Genomic DNA, 24070 nt, shown 5'->3' with positions numbered 1-24070 from the left:
GAAAATATTGCAAATTTTTGCAAAACCTGATTCCACGTGCAACATTATTTTACAAGTAAAAACATAGTTTGACATGTGGGAACACAAATATTTCCACATAAATCAATATTGCGCCCGAAAATGTCTCGGAATTGTGACTACGTTTGCCTGTGGAATCACTATTAGCTCACAACGTCTAGATAACATTAAGGTCACAATTCACAGATTGTTGCATTTTGTTGTATATAAAGTACTACTGCAGTAGTACTACTCTTGTACTACAAAATGCACTTCACAAACCTACGGCCAGAGACCTCTGCCTCTTCTACCTTTTCTGTGAGTAGATGTCTGCTTAAAAGGGACCAGGTGGAGTGGTGGGAAAACGGGGAATGACTATTCATAAATGGGTGGGATTCAGCGTAATTTAAGGATGGGTTTTGGAGCAAAATGCTAACACAAAACACACAACAAAACAGTAAGACCATTGCAGTTCACAAAATACGCTTATAAAGTTACTAGAAGCCTAACAAAGGCAAAATATATATCGTCCACTTCAACAGAGGAGCCTGCAGACTCCCAACTTCAATGGTTGGGGCTCATGCTGCGGGCGCCTCAATTCCTGCAAACAAATCTTCACAGAAGCACAGTGTGTGTACATTTTTGTGTGTGCGTGTATGGGTTGCCTACTGGTGATAGGCAGTAGGTAGTTATATATAGGACCAACTTTTTCCCATAGGCAAAGCGTTTTTTGCTTTACTAATAACTTTGGTGCTGTTTGCAGCCTCTTCACAAACTCTTCAAAACTAGTATGCAAGTTAGTTCAGTTGCTGTCTGAAAAGTTTTAGGGTGATTTCTCAAGGGGGGACTGAGGAAAAAGGGTCCCACAAAGCTTTTGCCGCCATGCACTGTCTATGGGGATTTTGCAAGACTTAGACACAGCTGAATGGACCGCTGAACGGAATTACACCAATTACACCAAATTTGGCAGAAAGGTAGAACTTGGTTTGCTTTTTGTAATTTGGTGTACATTTATTCAGTAGTTTTTGAGTTTTTGAGGGAAGAAAACTATAGATATCTAGGGACACAGATCCTTTGCGGATCCACCAGTGGGGTATCACGGGACTGGGTGAAAAAGAAAGGCACAAATGGCTTGCCACAACCTGAGAGAAAACTTACTGCCGCCATTTAGTTTCTCGGTCGGCCCGGGGGTATGAAAAATTACAAAAGGAGTCAGGATAAAGGTATCCTTACCCCATAGGACATGTAGAGGTGTCACTAGGAGACCCCTCCTGGACACAAACTGTCCAAATATTTTCTTTTGGCCAATCTGTGGATCCACCATGGGACTCAGTGTGGCCCCCAGTCTAACTAAGGCACAATGAAAAAAAAAAACACCCACTCTCACACGAAATCCCTTTCACCCATGGCCAAAGTCTGTGTGAAGTGTGGGATTGGGTGCATGGTGGGGGGGGGTTGGCCATATATATACATATAAATGTGCATAATTACCCAGTGGGTAGTTATAGTTAGGATTGTACAAAACAAACTGAACAGTGGTTGGCTGTTTGTAATTGCACAAGTGTTTGTGTTCTGATTGTACTATGCTACACCTCTGAAAAAGGTCCCACCATTTACGGGCCTCGCAATATACAATAAAAAAAGAATCAGGAGCACTCTCAAAATAATGACTGGGGCATTGGAATAGTATTCATATTAAGGACAGAAAAATAATGTAATTATATTAAAGTCCATCCAGATGGACTCTTCCATTTAGTTCATAAAACACATGGCTAGAAGTAGAGGCACCTCTATGCCTAGATGTATGTTTTATAGGCTAAATGGAAGAATCTCTCTATCCATCTGGATGGACATTTCTTTTATTGTATTGCTAGTAACTTTGGCCTTGGTTGACCAATCTTCATGAAACTTTAAGAAAAAATTATAGTTTGAGCATGGAACATTTTGGGGTGATGCGTTAAGCGGGGGCTGAGGAAAAAGGGGGTTCCACAACAACCATTCCACATTCATTTTTCCTTTGGAATTTTTTGACACTGCTACAGCCTAAACTGCTGACAGATTAGGACCAAATTTAACAGAAAGCTGGATCTTGGTCTAGAAAGAGTGCTTTTTGTGATTTAGTGTGAATCCGTTCAGTAGCTTTTGAGCAACAAATGCTCAAAAACTTTGTATATCTAGGGACAAAGAGCCTCTTCGGATCCGACAGATCTCAAACTGAGATCTGATTGGCTGCCATCACCTCAACCACAAATTGGTGGTAGTCATCTTAGAACTCAGAACTCTGTCCTGAATCCTGTAAAAAATTAAAAAGACATAAGGAGCAGGGTAGGGATACCCTTACCCCCTATTCCTGGTGGAGGGATCCCCACCTAGGCCAAAACCATTTTTACAAATTTTACTACAAATTCACATACAATCCATGAATCTGCAGCAAAGCTTAATAAAAAAAAGAAGCGCTGGCTCCATTGGCTCTTTTTTAAAAATCTTTTGGGGTAGGCCTGGGGGGAAGACTTGTTGTTTTTCGGAAGAGGGTGTGTGGCCCCTTCCCCAGGCCATGTTTGACCCGAGGGACACCATCCCCTGGGGGCCAAAGTGCTTTTAAGTGGAGCGAGTGCATGGCCCCCATCCCCATGCCACTTTCGGCCACAGGGACTTCATCTTCCTGGGGCCCACACTATTTTTTATGGGGCGGGGGGATACATGGCCCCCTCCCAAAGCTTTTTGAAGACCCTGGGGACACCATTCCAAGGGCCGTCTCACACATTCTGTCTCAGAAAGGCCACCCCTGGAACACAGTTGCTTACCTGCCCAAACCAGTGTGGGTAGGGAAACGTATGCTTCCGCCTGGTGGGAGCATTTTTAAAACTTCTGCCAATTGGAAGCAAACAGAAATCCTGCTCCCAATGGGTGGGAGCTTTACATATGCTCCTATTGCAGGGGAGTAGACTTGAGATCTGTTTCCTTGCCCGCACTGATGCAGGCAAGGAAACAGAGGAAATATTGATACCACCAGGAGGGAGCAGCATAGGCAGCTTCTCCCTCCAGGCAACAGCAGTGTTGGGCTGCAGCAGCATGTAGAGAGCAGGCTGGGGCTGTGGATGCCCTATGGCTCCCTTTGTGGCCCCCAATGCTGCGCATGATGGGTCCCTTGGGTGGGCATCAGGGCACCCACCTTGAAATAATGCAGGCTCCAGGGAATGGGGTGCCTGGGGCCATAATATGCTTGGGAGGCATGTGGCTTCCTTTTCCCTGAAAAGAAACAGCCCTTTGGGGATTGAGTCCCCAAGGCCTAATACGACTCATTGAGGAGAGCCATGTGCCCCCCTACCCTGTAAATTACATTCGGCCCTGAGGGATGGGGTCCCTGGGGTTTAATAATGCTGAGGGAGAGGGGTCATGTGGCCCCCATGCCCTTAAAAAAAAAGATCCTAGGGTTGGGTTCACGAGGGCCTAATAATGCTCCAGGAGTGAGGCCGTGTGCCCCTCCCACCTCCTTTATTGGCTTTGGCTCCAGGGGATTTGGTCCCAGGGCCTGATAAGGCTTGAAGAGGCAGGTGTGCAGCCCCCTGTCCTTTTTGGTTAACTGGATGGAGTCCCTGGGGCCTACTAGGGCTTGGCCCCTCCCTTTAATATATATTTGTGGCCCTGGGCCAATCCTACGTCTATGTGGCAAAGGCTAAACCCCTCCACCTTGAGGTTGGCTGCCTTTAGGATTTGTCTGCAGGGCACAACCGAAGGCACTGGTCAGCATGGGCTTGGCTGTGTTTGGGTGGGTTCGCCACAGGGCCTGGCTTGCGGCCAGGCCATGTGCAGTGTGGGGTTGGCTGCATGTGGAGGGTTGCCCACTGTGCACAACAAAGGTTGTGCATGGCAGGGGGTTGGATTTACATTTAGTAATAAAATATACTATATCTCTCCCCTATGCCATGCACTGCTAACTACTACACATATTACATCACTCATCATCTGTGACATCACTGCAGTATTTGCTATGAAATCATTTTGTTGTTAGTGACTGCTGATTAAACATCACATTTGAGATATCATGAGTGAGCATGTTTTCTCAAATCTTTGGGTTTACACATATACTGACCGGAGTGCTCCTACCAGCAGAATACAGTGGTGAAACACACATGAATGGAAAAAAATCGTGACTTTAAGGTCTCTGAAAACAAGACATCAGCTTCTTCCATTCTTCATGTTAAATTCTGTTTCATCATCACATCATGCATTCATGTCCTTTCTGAGAAGGCAAATAGAGCCCTCCAGAATCTTATGCTATTGTTATGAGAAAGGTCAGGACCACCTAGAGGTTTCAACAATTGGCACAACAATTTTCAATATGAATTTTTACGAGAAAACATTTTTCCAGGCTGCCGAAATATATCAGATTGGGAGAGGAACCTGGATGTTAAATAGAATACAGCTACATAGGAAGAATTGCTGACAAGCTACAGGATACTGATCCTGATTCTCTCTGCTACTCAAATGATGATTTTATTTGGCTTGTAGAAATGTGATAACCGTGGTCCATTGGCATTCTTTTTTTGAAGGTGGAAAAGACCTCAAATGGATTATATTTACCTGAATGTTAAATGTTAAAGGTCATTGATGTAATAAAATAAAATCCAAAATAGGAATGGTGTTAATCAGTTAAAAATGCAACATTAACCATTTTGTAGATTGCACTCCCCCATTTTTCAGGTCTCCCTGTGCCAGAACGCCTTTTTGCATACATTATGTCTGGTGCAGGCATAATGTGGCACAAGGGGGGTGCAAAGTGGCCCAATGCATGCATTGCACAACTTTGTAAATCTGGCGTGGCAAAAGTGCCTTCCTAATGCCACATTAAAGTGAAAAATGATGCTATTGTGGCACAAGAAGGCGCTAGGGCCTTGCAAATATGGCCCTTTGTCTTTCACATGTTAACGAATATATGTGATGTGCGTCAAAACATGGGTTGGGTTGCAAATGGCCACCTTACGAATATTAAAATCCTGCTTATAGCAAATTAGGGAGGTCAAAAGTCTAACTTTTGAGCTGTTTCACCAACCTTATACTTTTAAAATGTTTGCATACGCACTGAGCAGCAAAATTTCTGCTTTTCTAAAAAAAATGCTAACCGCAAAAAGCATGAAATGCAAGCTAACAATTTCGTGCAAATGTAAGTACATTCTGTTCAGTTTCTTTTTAGTTTTTTCGGCATTTGCTATTTCTATTTGTCTATTCTTGTTTTGGAAACCCCATTTTTCCTGGCCCCCTGTAACCCTAGATGAAACTGAAAAAAGTTCATTAAAATGTTTAGCTATCTATGCATACAGTTTGTGAAAGTTTGTTGCAGAATGGTGACATGGGGTTCTAACACGTTATCATCTAAAATCGCCTATCCAGCTAAAGCAGCGAGACTGGTGAGTGTAATATTTATATTTTATTGTTCTTTTGTCTTGTTCATAATACAAAATAAATGACATGTAGCTATTGCGAAATGGCATTTCTCGACAGCAACAAAAAATAAATCCAGACATTTTTACATTTTCCACAAATTAATTTCGATAGATACACTTTTCATGAATTCCATTTGGTTGTAGTTGATGCATTTTGACATCATCAAGTCCTGCTCTATTACCTGAAAACTTTGTTTTAGCTTTTTTCTGTTTATCGATGTGCATTTCTCAGCCAGTTAATGCCCGGAGGGCAGCCAACGACCAAAGAGTCAATAAGTAAAATTGGGCATAGAAAACATTGCATATTGCATACCGACATGTACATGTCAAGCCAAAGAGTTACCATAATAATGAGAAAAATCAGTTTAAAGACGATCTCCAAAATATATCATCAAGTTTTTTTTATTATGCAAATACGTTACCTGCCCAGCCCTTGCATTTTCACATACAAAAGTGTCATAGAACGTGGCAAATTCGGGTGCGTTGTCATTGACATCCAGCACTTTTACGTAAACATGAACCCGAGTGGCTTGTTTGGGATTGTCTGTGGATAGAAAAATAAACGAAATGATGATGTTGCTGAGACAGCATTAGCTTAAATTATTATTTCCTTTGTTATTATCCCTTGGCATTCTTCGATATTTTTTTCAAAAGTGAGCTAACCTAACTTTGAATTTTGTGATTCCTAGACCAATTGTTCATAGTCAACGTTCAAGTCACATATTAATTCAGATGTCTTTGTATGTATTAATCTTGTTTGTTTTATTATTATTTTTAGACTTTTCTTTTGTTATGTTAAGGGCAGAGTAGATCAGCCTGGCTGTGCAAAACGGTTGTACATGATTACCTTTGGCTATTCATTTGATAAACTAAGCTGAAAATTGCAGGAAAAAGCAGCTTGCACAGGGGCAATAGCACTGTGCACGAACTGGTGACACCAGTATAACCACCCTTTCCCCAAGCCCATTAGCTTGCCTTTATCAATTCAGTTACACATAATTATGGCCTAGTGGTACTGAACTTTTTTATGGTTGCAAATAGTACAAAATCGCTGGTTTGCAATGGAATAAAATGGACGAAAGACATTATAGGATTAGGTAAAATTTTACTGACTGGATTTTTGACTCCATGACTCAGACTTGTTCTGAGTGTCCCTTTCAAATAGCGATTCAGTATGACATGTTACAGCGTTTTATGATGGAAATCTGGTCACAAAATAGTGAAACATTACCAACTCCCTAGCTGGGGTGACAAGTGTTGGAGTGTGACCTTTAAAATTAATATTAACATGAAAAGCTTGCAATATAATATGTAGTGAAACTGCATAGAAATATGTTAACATAGAAAATAATGTACGCGTTTGAAATGTGCCCACGGGGAGTGGCCACCAATGTATACGATGATTCATGAAACTGATTAATGATGAATTAACAATGTACTAATGTATGACTTTGTATTAGCATTAAGGGTTAAGGGGTTTTGCTAAATTAAACACTAAGCCTTAGCTAGCGAGGGTCTGGGCCTAGCTGCCTAGTCTCATATTAATTGTGTTTTTCTAATGTGCAATGTGCTGCTTTCCTGAAGGACACAAAGCTGTACTTTTCCAGAAGCTAGAGATATGTGTGTGTAGCCATAGTAAATTCTTTCTCATGGGACCCGACTTGCTCAAGGAGACATTCTTGCCGAATGCAACAGTGTAATTCACAACAGGTGCAAGGCCGCCTGGACTAGGAGAAGACAATTGAACTACTGACTGGAGCGTAAAGTGTAACTTTTCTTACCTGACATTCCACCCGTTGAAGACGTCAATCACAGGAGCCAATTGATTGCATAAGAACTGTGTTTTGTGGAAAATTCTAGTAAGGTGCATGGAGGATTATTGGACAGAGATAATGATGCACCAACATTGATGCAATGAGAAATTAAGGGCTAGTTCGACAGTTTTGATATAACAGCATTACGAAGAAATCAGCCATTATTGGGACACTTTTGCAGTTATTCTGACATTCTGCCTTAAGCTATACTTTGCCATTATTCTTTGAGACTTTGCTGTTCTGATATCTTAACCATCCTCTATTGAATCCTTACCTGATACTGACTTCTTCTCCTTATGAGGGAAGAGCCTATTCTTAACTATGCCATACTGAGACTTGTCCCGTCCTATCTTTGCTGATGGCGAATCGACTGATGTCCTGAGGACGAAGGCTGACGCTGATTGCTGATACGTTGGAGGGGTAACTATCTGATGAAAAATTGTAATTGTCTGTTTGCCTTTTCTTTCTAGGTACCAACTGCTCTTTTGATAGAGGCCATAGTTAGATGTTTTTCTAAATTTGTGTTTGCCTAATTGTTTTGCACGAAGCCCAACATGCTGATGCTAATTCAAAGCTAGTTAAGGAATTCACTAATATCGGATGCAAATAGATAAATGACTAAGAGCTTCCTTTGTTGAAAAATTTACTAATGTTACTCTGCTAAAGTTGATTCATATTAACGTTGTGCTTTATTCTAAATGCTCATGATCTATGCTTTGATAAAGTTTTGCTCTGATTGACAAGTTATAGTGGTTTTGACGTGCTTGTTAATGTTGAAACTAATAAATATGATATTAGATTGTAACTAATAGGGAATAAATATCCTAACACATGACTAGGTTTGTGTGGTTATTCATGGCTGAAAGGTCATGGTGTGTTCGCTGTATTGAGCTATATTGAATGTTATTGATTAGCTTAATGATTAGTTATTGTGAATAATGAAAGAGTTATTGACATATTGATTGTGATGTTAAACGGATATCTCGTTCTGGGAAGTCTTCAAACGTGGTCAAAATGTTCATTGGTCTAGACGTGTCTCCTTGTAAGTTTACTTATCAAGGTTCTGACACGTTATCAGTTTTGGTAGCAGAGGATGGTTTGGCCCTTTGGGGCCCCAGGACGAGAGACCACTGTTTGAAAATTGTTTTAAAATGATGCAAATTAGAGAGATGATGTGCTCCTAAGTCCCGAATGACCTTCCCAGAATCTCGGAGCTTGCTGAAGTGAGTTGGGTATGTTCTCGGCGTCCTAGTGATAGTGTGAATGAAACAGGTTTGCGCTTGCACAGCTTATGCATATTGCAGGTGAATTGTGAGTTTTGTGAGAATTTTAGGCCAGGTAATGTTTTAGTAGGAGTGTGCGTACTCCGCAGTACGAGAGTAGGGAAGTCGGCGAACTTCATGTGAGTGTGGCGCTTTGTGCTAAAAAATTGTCCACGTGGTTGTTGATGATGTACCGACCCTGCGTGGTCTAAGACTCCGGAGTATACTGATAAGTGTATAAGACACTTGGTTTATGTTGTAATTTGTGTGGTTTAATAGGTCAATCGGGCATGGTTGACGAGTCGAGTTTGAGTCAAAGTGAGTGAATTAAAACTTCGATGGAGATTTGGTGAGTTCCAATGTGCACTAGAACAACCCATTGACAAGTTGAAAGTAGAATTTGCGGGTCAAATTTTGCTTGTGAGTGCGGAATCTGAGAAGGAGAGAGTAACGGCAGAGGCTAAGCGACATCTCTGTAAAATCCTGAAGCTTTTGTGTTACCCTTTCCTGTAGTAAACCGGCAAATGTGAGTTTTGATAGTGCTCACAATATATTGCATTAGTTTTGTGTGAATCGAGAGTGATGAAGACAAGCCGCAAGACTTTGTCAGCCGCAGTGCGTGTGAGTGTGACGTTATTGGAGCCGCGCTGGGATAGGTCAGTTAGTGAGAAGGGTCGCACACGGATTGGCAGCCGTCCGTGAGAGGCAATTGGTTGAGAAGGGCAGAGACAGATGACTCAGATGATGATGAGTTTCTTAATCACTTGCTAAATGATCGACCACCGCCATACGCCCTAGATGACAATAGACCAAGTACTAGTGCAGGTGCTATGGATTCGACTCAAAATAAGGGAACAACAAATACGGTACAGTTTAATACTGTTGCGACACCAGTTCCAGTGCAGAATAGTGTCAGTGTGTCCACTGCTCTAGAGATGCAACCTCAGTTACAGCCACCGCAGGTTCAGAGGCTTTACCCTGATGTCCCAATATTAGAGACTAACACAAATTTGATGGTGCCGTCAGATCTGGCATATACGAGACTAAAGCTGATACAGACTGAGCCAACTCCCCTTTTACTGCCTCAGGTGCAGCAACAGATGATTCCGAATTATGCTTCGGTCACAGGACCGCAGTCAGCCATAGCACCAGGAATGAATCAGAATATGGGGGTTAATGCTCCACAGGTTTTAGGAAGCAGGCAGCCGCCAGCTGCCATATCCTTGCCTATTACAGTTGGTCCACCAGTACCATTGTATGCACAGGCGAAGCCTAGTGTATGTGATCAGGGAATAATGACCCAAGAAATGACAAGAGGAGGGTTCGTAGGGAGCTCTCAAGGGATGACTCCAGTGGAACCGACATTCGAAAGATCTAGGTCTTTGTTAGACTTCAGTCCGATTGGGGTTCCTCCAGATACCCTGAGACAATCAGGTTTGGGACTGCTGACTCCGCAGATCTCAAGTGCGAATGTTCCGCAAACACCAATAGTACAGGCCGGAAATATCTCATTGCAAGGTTTAACTGTGCGACAACTGATGAATGGTCAGACAAGTTAAATTCACCACAGACCACTCCTGCGACAACAGAGCAGTCGGAAAGAGAAGAGTACCTGAATTTTGTGAGGTTGGGCATGGAGGCAAATGAACTAGTTGATGGGAGCATGGGAGTGAACAGGCTAGAGTCATACACTGAAGCAGAATTGAGGTATTTGTGCCCAAAAATAAACAAAGAAGTGAGCAAGGTGCACCAGAGGTTGGGGAACTTGGCAGATAAATATGGAATAAATTTAGAAAATACCCAACATCTGAAGAGAAGTTATAGGTTAGATTTTGAGCCCAAAGATTTTGAACACATGAGGTCTACTGGGATGAAGGCACACCTCAAAGAGATACTGCAGAGTGCACAAGTGTGGGGAGCATTAGAGAAGTGGGAAGGCAGATGGGCAAAGAAAAGAGATAAAAGGAAGAGTGACGGCATAGAGCAGCAGGTGAAAGCCATGTCGGACACCGGTACAATAAAGATGTTACCAATGAGAGAAACGACCGGAGGGGTTCTTGTCCATGTACCGTGGACCAGAGGTGATATTCTGTCATTCACAAATGATTTCCCCAGGCTGAGAGAGAAGCCAATAGAGTGGTATCAGCAGACGGCCAGGTTTGTGAATCTTGAGAAGTGTCTTTGGGAAGACCTGATCAACTCTTTTTGAGATCATAGTTCCAGCTGATTTGTGGCTTGAGTGCAAGAGGAGTGTGGATTGGCCGGCTTCGGAACCGGCAAGGGATAGAGTCACAGGAGCACCATCTCCTGAGGTGATGAAGTACTACTATAAGGTGATTGAGTTCTTGAAACAGAGGGTTTTACCGCAGAATATTGATTGGCAAAAGATTGATAGAACGGCGCAAGAGGCCAAGGAGTCGATACATACCTATTATGAGAGGTTGTTGAAAGCGGTCAAGCACTACAGTGGTAAAGAGGTTATAGAGGCGAAGGACATGAATCACCTTGTGTTCAGATTTAATGAAGGATTCAGACCTGAGATTAGTCAGATGATTAAGAATCATTTTATCTGTTGGCAAGCGAAGCCGATTGACGAGGTGTTGCCGTATGCAAAGTACTGTAGTGATGAAATTGAGTTGAAACAGAGAAATTTGAAGGAGAAAGTGATGGTGATGCAAATTAAGGCAGCACAGTGAGGGTTGCAGGGAGGTAGTCTACAGCAGATGGTGCAACAGCCGCAAGGAAACAGGATGTTTCAGGCACAAGTGAGTGGCAGAGGTCGAGGAGGTTTTTTGAACCGTGGTCCAGATCTGAATACCGTAATGGTTCAGAACGATGTGCACGGCATGAAGTATGTGTCACCTTGTCATGCTTGCGGGGGCATTGGACATTGGAAGCGGAAGTGCCCAATGATGGTGCAGGAGGGTGTTGTTCAGCAAAGCAATGATGTTAATGCATTCCAAAACATTAAAGGACCAAGGTTGAGAGATCCTAATTCGAACTTTCAGAATAACATGGTTCAGATGCAGGGTCTTCAACCCATGCAACAAGTGCAGATGCCATGTGTAAAACCGATGCAGATGCAGCAAATGCAACAGCAGATTCCCATGGTACCTAGACAGCAAATGCAGTTGCCCTTAGCACCAATGGAACAGCAACAGGTGATGCTTCCTCAACAGGTCACAGGTCAAAGAACGAGTCAAAGTAACACAGTACAACAATTCCCATTACGTGGTGAGAATGGAATAAACGATGAATGGTCGGATGAGAGCTCAGATGGTGAGGAGTGTAGGCTTGCAGCATCCGTAGAAGTAGATCAGAGAGGGCCCTTTGTGCAAGGGAAAGTAATGGGTCACAAGGTCTCATTCTTGGTTGACACAGGAGCTACACGCTCTACAGTTAGAAGTGCAAAGGTTCCGAAATTGCCACTTTCGGGACGTACAGTCAAGGTAGTAGGAGTGGCGAATCAGCTCTTGACTAACCGGATCACGGATCCGGTTCAGGTTGAGCTTGATACTTTTCAGGGGTTGCACAGGTTTGTAGTTTGCGATTCGAGTCCCGTATCCCGACTGGGAAGAGACTTACTGTGCAAGACAAGATGTTCTATTACCTGTTCCAATGAAGGAATTGAGGTTCAGACAAACAGTGACGATGAAGGAGATGAGGGGCAGGTTTCAGAGCCTGAAACAGAGACGACAGATGAGGAGTATCCTCTGATTAACTTCTTCCCAATGTTCACAGTGACTGATCTGCCAGCAGACTTGCAGGGGACAGTCAGAGAGAAAGTGTGGGACTTGATAGGAAAAGAAGTAGGACTGATAAAAGGAGTGGAACCAGTCAAAGTCAGTGTGAAGCAAAATGCTGTGTTCCCCCAGGTGCTGCAGTACTACATGGCACAAGATGTCCTTATACAGGTGGCACAATTAATTGCAGACTTTGTGAAACAGGGAGTTTTGAAAGAAGTGATGAACAGTCCATGTAATTCACCAATAATGGCACTAAGAAAGCCTTGTGGGAAGGTTCGAATTGTCCAAGACCTGAGAAAGATTAACAACATAGTGGTGACATGTTGCCCAGTAGTGCCAAATCCAGCTGTGATTACGTTTCAGGTTCCATGTGATGCAGAGTGGTTCACAGTAGTAGATTTGTCCAAAGCGTTCTTTTCTGTGCCTCTTCATGAGGACAGACAATTTCTCTTCAGTTTCAAATTCCTGGATAATGTTTACAATTGGTGTCGAATTCCTCAAGGGTTTTCGGAATCACCTTCCATTTTCAGTCGGATACTGAATAAAGATTTGGAGTCATTGGAATTGCCTTTTCAGTTGACTATAGTGCAGTACATTGATGATTTGTTGATAGCTTCCAAGACAAAGGATGACTGCAAGTATGATTCGATTGCCTTACTGAACCACTTGGGAAAGAACGGGCATAAGGTGTCCCCAAAGAAGCTACAATACTGCCAGAAGGAGGTGAAATACTTAGGTTATCAAATTGAGAAAGGGTTGAGGAATTTATCAAGGTAAAGAGTGACTGCCCTGTTGCAGATGAACCCCCCAACGACACGGAGAAATGTTAGGATGTTTCTGGGAATGGTGGGTTACTGTCGTCAGTGGATCCCACATTTCTCAGTCATCTCCAAGCCATTGGTGAGACTGACGGTTAAGGATGGGCCAGATGTCATAACTTTGTCAGAGAAAGAAATGAAGGTGTTTACTGAGCTAAGGGAGAGCATGTGCAAGGCTCCAGCTTTAGGTATGCCTGCCTACACGAAGCCTTTTCTTCTGTTTTGTCATGAACGTGATGCATGTTCTTTGTCTGTCCTGACACAGGTCCATGGAGGTGTAAACCGACCAGTAGCATATTTTTCAGCTACTTTGGACCCAGTTGCAACAGCCTTACCAGGTTGCCTGCGTGCAGTAGCAGCAGTTGGGCAAAGCCTCGCACAATGACTGACAAAATATGAAAGAATTATATTGGGGTCGCCAAATGTAATGTTAAAAAGATGTACAGTGCTGAACCCGGCAACTTTGCTTCCAAATGAAAACACAGAAGTTGAAGATGCTGAGGATGTAGAACATGATTGTCTTGAGGTAACAGAAATGTGCACCAAACCGAGGCCTGATATTAAAAATACCCAATTGGAAGAAAATGACAAAATTATCTTTGATGATGGCTCATGTTTAAGAGACTCGGTAGGAGTGCTGAGAGCCGGATACGCTGTATGTACGATCTCTGGTATCCTGGAAGCGTCTTGGCTTGAGAGAGTGTATTCTGCTCAAGTGGCTGAATTGGTTGCTCTTACTAGGGCTTGCCATGCTGCTGCCCAGTTGAGAGTGACTATCTATACTGATAGCAGATACGGATTTGGAATTGTTCATGATTTTGGCCAACTATGGTCACAGAGGGGTTACCTGACCTCTTCTGGTTCTCCGGTGAAAAATGGTGAAAGAATTAAGTTGTTGCCCACGATTCAGTTACCTCATGAAACTGCCGTGGTGAAATGCAGTGCTCATTTGAAATCACAAGGCTTTGTTTTAATGGGAAATGGATATGCGGATCAAGTCGCAAGGTTTTGCACATTGAACTGTATATCGTTTAAGGATCAATGGGAATTGTTACCTGAAACAGACAATGGGACATGCACAGGTTACGCTTTAAGGGTGGTTGACACGTTGGAGGAATTGAGATTGTTGCAAGGACGCACTAGTAAAGACGAGAAACGTTCTTGGCTTAGGATGCAGTGTGTACAAAGACCAGATGACTTGTGGGTCTCAGATGAAGAGAAAATGGTTTTGCCGGACAGTCTCCTGTCACAGTTAGCAAGGTTTTACCCTGGGCAAGCACATATCGGGAGAGATGCCATGATCAGGCTGTTCATAATTGACTGGTTTAACCCAAAATTCAGACAAGCTGCAGAAGGGATCTGTCACAGGTGTATCATCTGTCAACAGATGAATGCGGGGAAAGGGACAGTGGTGAATTTGAGCCACATTGGGAGAGCAGGAGGTCCATTTAGCAGAATGCAATTGGATTTTATTGAGACGCCTGTGTGTGGAGGTCTGAGATACGTGTTGGTGATTGTGTGTATCTTTAGTCACTGGATTGAAGCATACCCTACACGCAGAAATGACAGTCTCACAGTAGCGAAGCTGCTGCTTAGGGAATTGATACCACGTTTCAGGTTTCTGATCTCTTTAGAATCAGATAGGGGAAGTCACTTCAACAACGAGGTGGTTAAGCTATTGTGTGCAGCATTAAACATTGAACAGAAGTTGCATTGTAGTTACCGCCTTGAAGCATCAGGACTAGTGGAGCAGATGAATGGTACCCTGAAGTCGAGAATGGCAAAGATGTGTGCAGCCACGAATTTGAAATGGCCTGATGCATTGCCTTTGGTACTAATGTCAATGAGAAATACGTCCAACAAGAAAACAGGACTGTCTCCTCATTAAATTCTGATGGGCCGAGCTATGACACTGCCCGCAGTGCCTGCAAATGCTCTTGTGAATATCACGAATGATATGGTGTTGGACTACTGCAACGGTCTGCTGACGTGGTCCGCTCTTTCCCTCACCAGGTGGAAGCTACCACACTGCCACCGATAAATGATCCAGGTCACAACCTGAAAACTGGTGACTGGGTTGTCATCAAGAAACATGTGAGGAAGCTGTGTTTGGAGCCACGTTGGAAGGGGCCATATCAAGTAATACTAACAACTACTACTGCTGTGAAATGTGCGGCAATTCCGAACTGGATCCATGCCAGTCATACAAAAAAGGTGACGTGTCCAACTGATGAGGAAGTTGAATTGTCGAAAGTACCAACAACAGAGAAGGAAGCCTCAGGGCCAGAGAGTAATCAAAGGGGAACTGAGACAGAAGGAGAGCCCGTTGAGGACGGCTTGATCACTCCAGTAGGAGACGAAGGAGACGAGACCCAGAGGGGTGACGGTGAGCCTATCTCAACTGAGGCACCAGGAGCGCTGAGTCAGGAGGAGGTTCTTCCAGAAGCAGACGAATATGGACAAGAACTAGAGCCCCTGACAGACCCAGAAGGCGAAGGAGTTGAGGCGGAAGGGAGTCAGAGTGTCCAGACTCCTCCTGAGCAAATTGCAGGTCCATCAAGAGAAAACACCATAGAGTCAGAGGAGGGCGACGAGTTGCCACAAGGAAGATCAAAGACCAAAGAGACACTGAAAGGAGATAAGTGACCAGAATTGCAAGTGACTAAGGGAAAAGCGGTTGTCGAAGATGCAATAGAGGAGGCGGTTGATACAACAAGGAGAGAAGATCTGAGTGAATGAGAATTGCAGGGTGATCGCAAGTTGAAAAGAAAGAGAGAAGCAAACAGAAGGTACGCAGGTCCTAAATAATTGCTGAAGAAAGGCTTTCGCTTGCTTTAACTTTGCTGAAAAAAAAGAGTTTCAACCATCCTCTGTTGGTTGTGTTTGAACTAATAATACTTCACTTTCTGATTCTTTACAGATCATGACTAACACTAAAGAGGATAATAGGGGAAGTAGGCATTATAAATGTTTGGGTGTTGGTTTGGGTGTCGTATGTGTGATATTCATCATAGTTGTGATTGTGGGAATGCCATTTGTGGATAAGAGTGTAACTAAAAATGCTACAATTCCTGAGACCGCCACTGAACTAACAGCTTGGGAGAGGTTTGAGCAAGACACAAAGTATTTGCATGAGGGAACTAATGGTAAAGGGGAACTATCAACTAATGTTTTCTATCGCTTGCTGAATGAGTATGTTGACACTGTGGATGCGAAAGATTGATATGTGTGTACACAGATTCCTGTTTCAGTACAAGAGGGGGTTACCTGTCATAGTTTGCCTTTAACGTTTGGGATAAGCTGTAGTTTGTTACTAACAAGATTCTATAACCAGGAAGAGATTCAATACTTTTACTCCAATCACAATCTTGTGTTTTCTTATGTGCCTATTATAGAGGATTTGAGTAGTGTAGCTAAATACTATGGCATAAAATTAGTTAAGGGATTCTTCGAGGCGACACGAACAATTAGTACATCTTATGCACACCGCAATAATTTGACTTGTTCGCTAACATCTGTAGAGAAAAGCTTTTTAGATCACACGGAAGATAGAAGAAGGGCATTGAAAGGTAAATTGGAGAAAGGATTGCAGCAGCGAGCTTTTGTTAGTAATGAAGGTTATAGTGCGGTTAGGGAACAAGGGAAGTTAGCTTTAGATGCACTACACGTAAGTAAGCTTTGCATAACGCGACTAAAGTCATATCATGACAATGTGTTTGTGGGAACGAGTGAATGTAAGCATGTGTTTTTGTTTCAGAGTAAATGGATGTTCATGTTAAATGGACGGGATCCAGCGATCCCTGGGATCTATTATATATGTAGACTTAATGCTTATTACCGTCTTCCAAAGGGATGGTATGGGACATGTTATTTGGGGATAGTTTTCCCAAAGATATATCAACTGGATGATCTGAAAAAGTTTCCGAAATTGTCTGACTCACATCGAAATATACAGAAGAGAGAGACTGCTGCTGGTGTAGTAGGAGACATATTTGGGGCGATAATTCCTTCAGTGGGAGTTATCTTAAACTCTATAAAGATTAGAAAGTTGTCTACTATTGTGGATACCATGCTGACAAATTTTACAGGGGCTATACTCCTGATGGATACCGAACTTGCTGCGGAGAGGGCTATGACTCTTCAAAACAGGCTTGCTTTAGACAATCTTTTAGCGAAAAATGTCAGAATTTGTAAAATGCTTAATGAGCGCCATTGTTGTGCTTATATACCTGACAATAGTAACAAAATTAGAAGTATGCTTACTAACTTAACAAGAGATAGTACAGATTTGAAGGAACTGAAAGAGCCAGGAGTTTGGGAAAAGGTTGGAAAAGGACTTACTAAAGTGGGAAATTGGTTTAGTAATATTTGGCACGGGATATTGGCAAAAATAATACAGGGAATATTGATTGTTATAGCTTGCTTATTTGGATTATGGCTGTCATGCAAAATTAGTAAAAGAATTAAATTGAAAATGGTGAAAAATAATAGGAGGAGGGAAGAAAAGAAAAGGGAAAAATTGTTCAGGGCAAAATCACAAGGGGAACGGTTGAAAGAGAAAATTGAAATGAGGAAATTCTAGGGTGCAGATTTTAAGGAAAAAGGTTTGTGTGATGACAAGAGTCATCAGAGGAGGAATTGTTGGAGTGTGACCTTTAAAATTAATATTAACATGAAAAGCTTGCAATATAATGTGTAGCGAAACTGCATAGAAATATGTTAACATAGAAAATAATGTATGCGTTTGAAATGGGCCCACGAGGAGTGGCCACCAATGTATACGATGATTAATGAAACTGATTAATGATGAATTAACAAAGTACTAATGTATGACTTTGTATTAGCATTAAGGATTATGTATTAGGGGTTTTGCTAAATTAGACACTAGGCCTTAGCTGGAGAGGGTCTGGGCCTAGCTGCCTGGTCTCATATTAATTGTGTTTTTCTAATGTGCAATGTGCTGCTTTCCTGAAGGACACAAAGCTGTACTTTTCCAAAAGCTAGAGATATGTATGTGTAGCCGTAGTAAATTCTTTCTCATGGGACCCGACTTGCTCAAAGAGACATTCTTGCCGAATGCAACAGTGTAATTCACAACAGGTGCAAGGCCGCTTGGACTAGGAGAAGACAATGGAAATACTGACTGGAGCGTAAAGTGTAACTTTTCTTACCTGACATTCCACCCGTTGAAGACGTCAATCACAGGAGCCAATCGATTGCATGAGAACTGTGTTTTGTGGAAAATTTGAGTAAGGTGCGTTGAGGATTATTGGACAGCGATAATGATGCACCGAAATTGATCCAATGAGAAATTAAGGGCTAGTTTGACAGTTTTGATATAACAGCATGACCCGAGAAGAAATCAGCCATTATTGGGACACTTTTCCCGTTATTCTGCCATTCTGCCTTAAGCTACACTTTGCCATTATTCTTTGAGACTTTGCTGTTCTGATATCTTAACCATCCTCTATTGAATCCTTACCTGATACTGACTTCTCCTCCTTATGAGGGAAGAGCCTATTCTTAACTATGCCATGCTGAGACTTGTCCCGTCTTATCTTTGCTGATGGCGAATCGACTGATGTCCTGAGGACGAAGGCTGACGCTGATTGCGGATACGTTGGAGGGGTAACTATCTGATGAAAAATTTTAATTGTCTGTTTGCCTTTTCTTTCTAGGTACCAACTGCTCTTTTGATAGAGGCCATAGTTAGATGTTTTTCTAAATTTGTGTTTTCCAAATTGTTTTGCATGAAGCCCAACATGCTGATGGTAATTCGAAGTTAGTTAAGGAATTCACTAATATCGGATGCAAATAGACAAATGACTAATATCTTGTTTTGTTGAAAAATGTACTAATGTTACTCTGCTAAAGTTGATTCATATTAACGTTGTGCTTTATTCCAAATGTTCATGATCTATGCTTTGATAAAGGTTTGCTCTGATTGCCAAGTTATAATGGTTTTGACGTGCTTGTTGATGTTGAAACTAATAAATGTGATATTAGATTGTAACTAACAGGAAATAAATATCCTAACACATGACTAGGTTTGTGTGGTTATTCATGGCTGAAAGGTCATGGTGTGTTCGCTGTATTGAGCTATATTGAATGTTATTGATTAGCTTAATGATTAGTTATTGTGAATATTGAAAGAGTTTTTGACATATTGACTGCGATGTTAAACAGATATCTCGTTCTGGGAAGTCTCCAAACATGGTCAAAAGGTTCATTGGCCTAGACGTGTCTCCTTGTAAGTTAACTTATCCAGGTTCTGACACGTTATCACAAGCCATTCACTAAATGAAGGGAATCCCCCTGTGCACACTTGCCCTGAAAGTGTTTGTTGGGGAGTAGTCTGTGGCCCAGCTGACCATTGCCAACCACTGTCAACTTTTAAACTAACTTTTAAAAAGAAAATGTTTTTTTTAATACCAGCTGTGTTTCCTGTAAGGAAAATTGTCCTGCATTAAAAAAAGGTTTTGTTTATTTAAAGGCGAGTGCAAACATGTTGATCTGCTTACCTTAGGGATCCACCATCCCTGTGATGGCCACCATTCAGATTTAGTCACAATTTGCGACCTACTTCTTTGATATTAATGAGCTGTAGGTCAGATTGTGACCCATCCAAATTGGAATTTTACAAACAACCTATTACTACATAGGTCTGTTTGTAAAATTCTAGACGGGTTGCAAAAATACTGATTGTCAATTTTTGTGACCACTGTTTAGTACATCAGACCCCTGGTCTCTTCTAGGCCCTAATCTTCTCACCAAGTGAGCTTATGAGAAGATATCAGGGGGGTAGTGGCTGGCAAATGAGAATTATGGAATGCTTTGCCATGCTGCATGATGCCTAATACTTGTCATTTCATTCATTCATAATATGTTAATGGTAACATGTCCATATAGGTTTTGTCCATTCAAGTCATTTCATTTTATCTTTTTCGTTCAAGTTGTGTATTGTTATTATGTTTGGTCATTGTATGATATATATAAAAATAAATGCAAATACAGAATGACACCTCTGTAAGGACTGTGTTGCAAAACTTGTCTCAACCTCTACAGAATCTAGAAGAGGCACATGAAAGAAAAATACATTAAACACTAATCAACTTACTGAGTTCAGTAGCTATTATGCTTAGGTTGTGCCATTGGGATATTTCACGGTCTAGTGATTTTGACGTGTAGATTGATCCATTTCCAGAGTGTATATTGAATATTCTGTCAAGGTCAGTATGACGATCCAATGAAAACCTAAGCAGATACAAAAAAAGGGAAAGTGAAACAGATGAAAGAAAAAAAATGCAGCAGCAGCATAATTCAAACTTCATATATCTATTATGCTTTTTGTGCTTATTTACTCAAGCACTTAACACAAGGTGCCATATGCCATTCGTTTTGCCACGTTTTACCAATGTATTTATGATGAACAATACATTACAGGAAAAGAACACGAGCTATTTTAGAAAGGTTGCTGCCTTGCACAAGGATGCACAAAGCTGATGCTTTTAAAAGATGTAGCTTCCACCACCAATTATTGTTTCGAGTACAGCGTTAGACTTTGGGTGCCCCATTCACGAAGAGTTTGCTTGTAGTTGGTGTGACTTACTCTTTTAGCACTCCTGACATACTCTTGAAATTCATGAATAAATAGGAAGTACTCTTGGCTTACTCCTGGGACTAAATAGCAAGCCAGGAGTAATGCAAGAGTATGTCACAGCTCATTCTTTTGTGAATATGGCCAGACATTAATATATTTCTATTGCAACAGTTATTACATTTGTAATAGTAAAACATTACAGGTTTGTAATTTTAACTACAATTTTAATTTAGATAACAATAAAATAAATAAAAATAGATTGGATTACCACAATGTTGGGGCCTTTAATATGAATTTTGTGGTTTGACACATGTCAGTGATATGGGATCTGGTCCAATAAGGCCTGCTGAATGTGGGGCAGAATCATATACAATGTAAGCAAAAAGTCATCTATTAATTGTTAAGTCATTATCTAGACACAGTCATATTCCTGATGCTCTAAACTCTCAGGGCCTTATATATAGTTTCATGGATAGAATACTGCGACAAATCCTGGTGGATGTCCCACCTGCCCTCTTACAGGTGCCAATGTCTATAATACATTTGTAATATAGCAGATATGACATCCAGCATATTTATGATGGAGTGTCCGATCTGGCAAACTCCAAATAAGGGACTTGCTGTACTTATTGCTGTCATTTGTTTGTTCTGGTTTTGTGAAAAAAACAGCACATTAATGACCTGAACAAGTAAACTAAAACAATATCATGCTGTTTAATTGACAATGGAAGTGAATCTCTCCTGAGGGAAGATTTACACTTACATACATTTCCCGATCCTCCTGCCCATTTCAAAACACACCATCTGTTAGTTACAAGAACAGTTTAGAAAATCACTTTTATCAAAAAAATCATACTTCGTAACTTCACAAATTACAGCTTTGAACTCTGCGCATCTCCATAGGCACAATTTCAAACCCCAGAAACTTAGCACATGGGTGCCCAGCAGATATTTTCTCTCTTGCCAACTTCATAAGGATAAGGCCAGTAATCCATATGTGAATCGACTAGAGAAGCTAAAGAATTTAAGTAATTTTTGTCTTTTTTTCCCTACATCATATTGAGGTTCGCAAAATCTGCAAAAAAACTACATTTGTTTCATTGTGAAGATCGCAACTCATATCTTTAAAAGTCAGGGATTCAACTGATAAAATACATAACAAAACCTTAAACAACCCCTCCTTAAACTATCCATTGCTCTTGGCATTGCATATTCTTCATACAGAAATGGGGTTTGGGTTCATCTGGAAGGTGGATACTGTGTGAAGGAATTTTTGTGTGTGTGTGTGTATATATATATATATATGTATATATATATATATATATAGACATAGTTTGATGAATCTTCATGAAATTTTCTAAGGAAGTTTTGGGGTGATCCATCAAGCAGGGGCCAAGAAAATGGGGGTGATCACAAAAGTTGCGTTTCCCATGTTAATTCCCATAGAACCTTTAAACAAGGCTACAGCCTGAACCACTGGACGGAATTACACAAGGGGGTCATTAGTTCGGTGCTGGTGGTCTACAAAAGATCACCAGAGCATTGAAGTCCCCGCCGGCCACATTACCAACATTCCGCTGAGCCGACGGAGGAAACAGTGTTTCTGCCAGCCGGCCCAGCGGAATGCAGGCCCTGTACATTGACTGGTAAATTTCTGGCTGCAATCACTTTGTGAATATTGATGAGATTGTGAAGGGAAATGCATAGTTATGACTGGCTGCCAACATCTAAAACCAGGAAATGTTGGCAGCCATCTTGGGACTCGGCTTCAGCTGAGTCCCACAAAAAAATGTGAAAGAAAGGAAAAGGGGTAGGGTAGGAACACTCTGACCCCTTGGCTCTGGTGGTGGAGTCCCAGAGGGACCCCCAGGGCTAAAAAGCACATTATTAAATGTTTTGCCACAAGTTCATAAAAGTCACAAAATTAACAAATTTGGGACAAACAGTTTTTAGAAAAACAAGCACAGGCCCAGATCCCAGGGGCATTTACATTTTTAATGCGTGGGAGCCCTCCGGTCCCCCCGCAGCCCCAGGGACCACCACTTCCCTAGGATTTGAAAAAATTAAACTCCACCCACCCCGCTACAGCATGGGTGACCACCTCCTCAGGGCTTTAAGCAAGCCTAACTGGGCACCACTGGCCTCCCTCCAGCCCTGGGACCATTAATCAGCCAGGTGTGGGGGGCTGTGTGTACCCCTCTGACCCCAAAAATATTAAATGATTAGGCCAGGGCCTGGGGATCGGGATCCCTAGGGCAAAGATTGGCTGGGGTGCGGGCTATACAGCCCCAACCCACCAAAAAAATAATTATTTATGCTGGGCCATGGGGATGGAGTCTCTGGGACCGATATCGGCCTGATCATGGGGGCCATTCAGCAATGGGTTGTTATAGGGGTTCGGTGCAGGGACTGACCATGCACTGCTAATTACCCCACAATTTATGGCACTCATGACATCTTTGATATTATAATTGATAATATCAATGAAATATTTGCAGTAAAGCTTTTCATGAAAAAACTGTGCATGGCGGATACACAAGTCATAGTTCCTTGAGGCACGAGTTATAGTTTCTTGAGATAACTCTAATAGGTTAATTTCTATGGTTTGGTGCTTTTAAAATAAGAGCCTAACTATAAGGCCTCTGTAACCTTTGTTTTTTAAGTGAATTTCTATGTTTAAAAAAAATTCTATTTCCTAACTATAATGTCCCTGTAAGCTTTGTTTTTTGTTAGTGAACATATAAATATATATCTCATCTACTGGCTGTCGCCAATAAGTAGTTATAGCGAAAACCTAATTTCCACTGAAAAAGCATTTTTTGACTTGCCTATATTTTTGGCACCGTTAGACAAATCTTCACGAAAAAATTCCAAAAAAAGTGTGCACAAGGATCTTGTTGTACATGGAAAGTTTTGGGGTGATCCGTCAAGCGTGGGCTGAGAAAACAGGGGGAGGGGTCAAAAAGTGCTTTTCCCATGTTATTTCCCAAAGACTCTTTAGACATGACTGCAGCCCGAACCGCAGGACCGAATTACACAAAATGTGGCAGAAAGGTAGCTTTTCGTCCGCAGATTACCCTTTGTCCTATTTGGTACAAAACTGTCCAGTAGTTTCAGAGTTAATAAAGAAATCCAATTTTTTTTTCTGGGTGGCTCCTAAGCAGAGATCTCATGGTGAGATCTGATATACTGTCAAAACTTCAACCAGAAAGTAATGGCAGCCATCTTGGGACACAATAGCACCTATTGAAATGCATTGTAATGAAAGGCAGGTTTTGAGTGTAGGGAGTGAGACATCAAGCTTAAGTGGGATTTCCATTATTGGAGTAAGTGGCAATGACTCTGAATCTGATAACCCCTCCACTTCTAATTCTGGTATTAAATCTTCT

The 24070-nt window shown here is 41.8% G+C and overlaps 1 protein-coding gene across 4 annotated transcripts in view; it reads right to left on the bottom strand.

Moving 5' to 3' along the window:
• The window catches only part of LOC138269492 (cadherin-10-like), a 1023955-nt gene that overhangs the window by 102102 nt on the left and 897783 nt on the right, over positions 1-24070 (bottom strand). For all 4 annotated transcript variants that reach the window (XM_069218802.1, XM_069218801.1, XM_069218800.1 and 1 more), the window contains 2 exons: positions 20199-20335; positions 5864-5985 (listed from right to left, as the gene is read on the bottom strand). In XM_069218802.1, coding sequence (XP_069074903.1) covers positions 5864-5985; positions 20199-20335 — 259 coding nt within the window. The remainder of the gene's footprint in view (positions 1-5863; positions 5986-20198; positions 20336-24070) is intronic.

Source organism: Pleurodeles waltl, chromosome 2_1, assembly GCF_031143425.1.
Source record: "Pleurodeles waltl isolate 20211129_DDA chromosome 2_1, aPleWal1.hap1.20221129, whole genome shotgun sequence".
NCBI lineage: Eukaryota > Metazoa > Chordata > Amphibia > Caudata > Salamandridae > Pleurodeles > Pleurodeles waltl.
The sequence above is the reverse complement of the archived record's forward strand: the minus strand, read 5'-3'. Positions and strand labels throughout refer to the sequence as shown.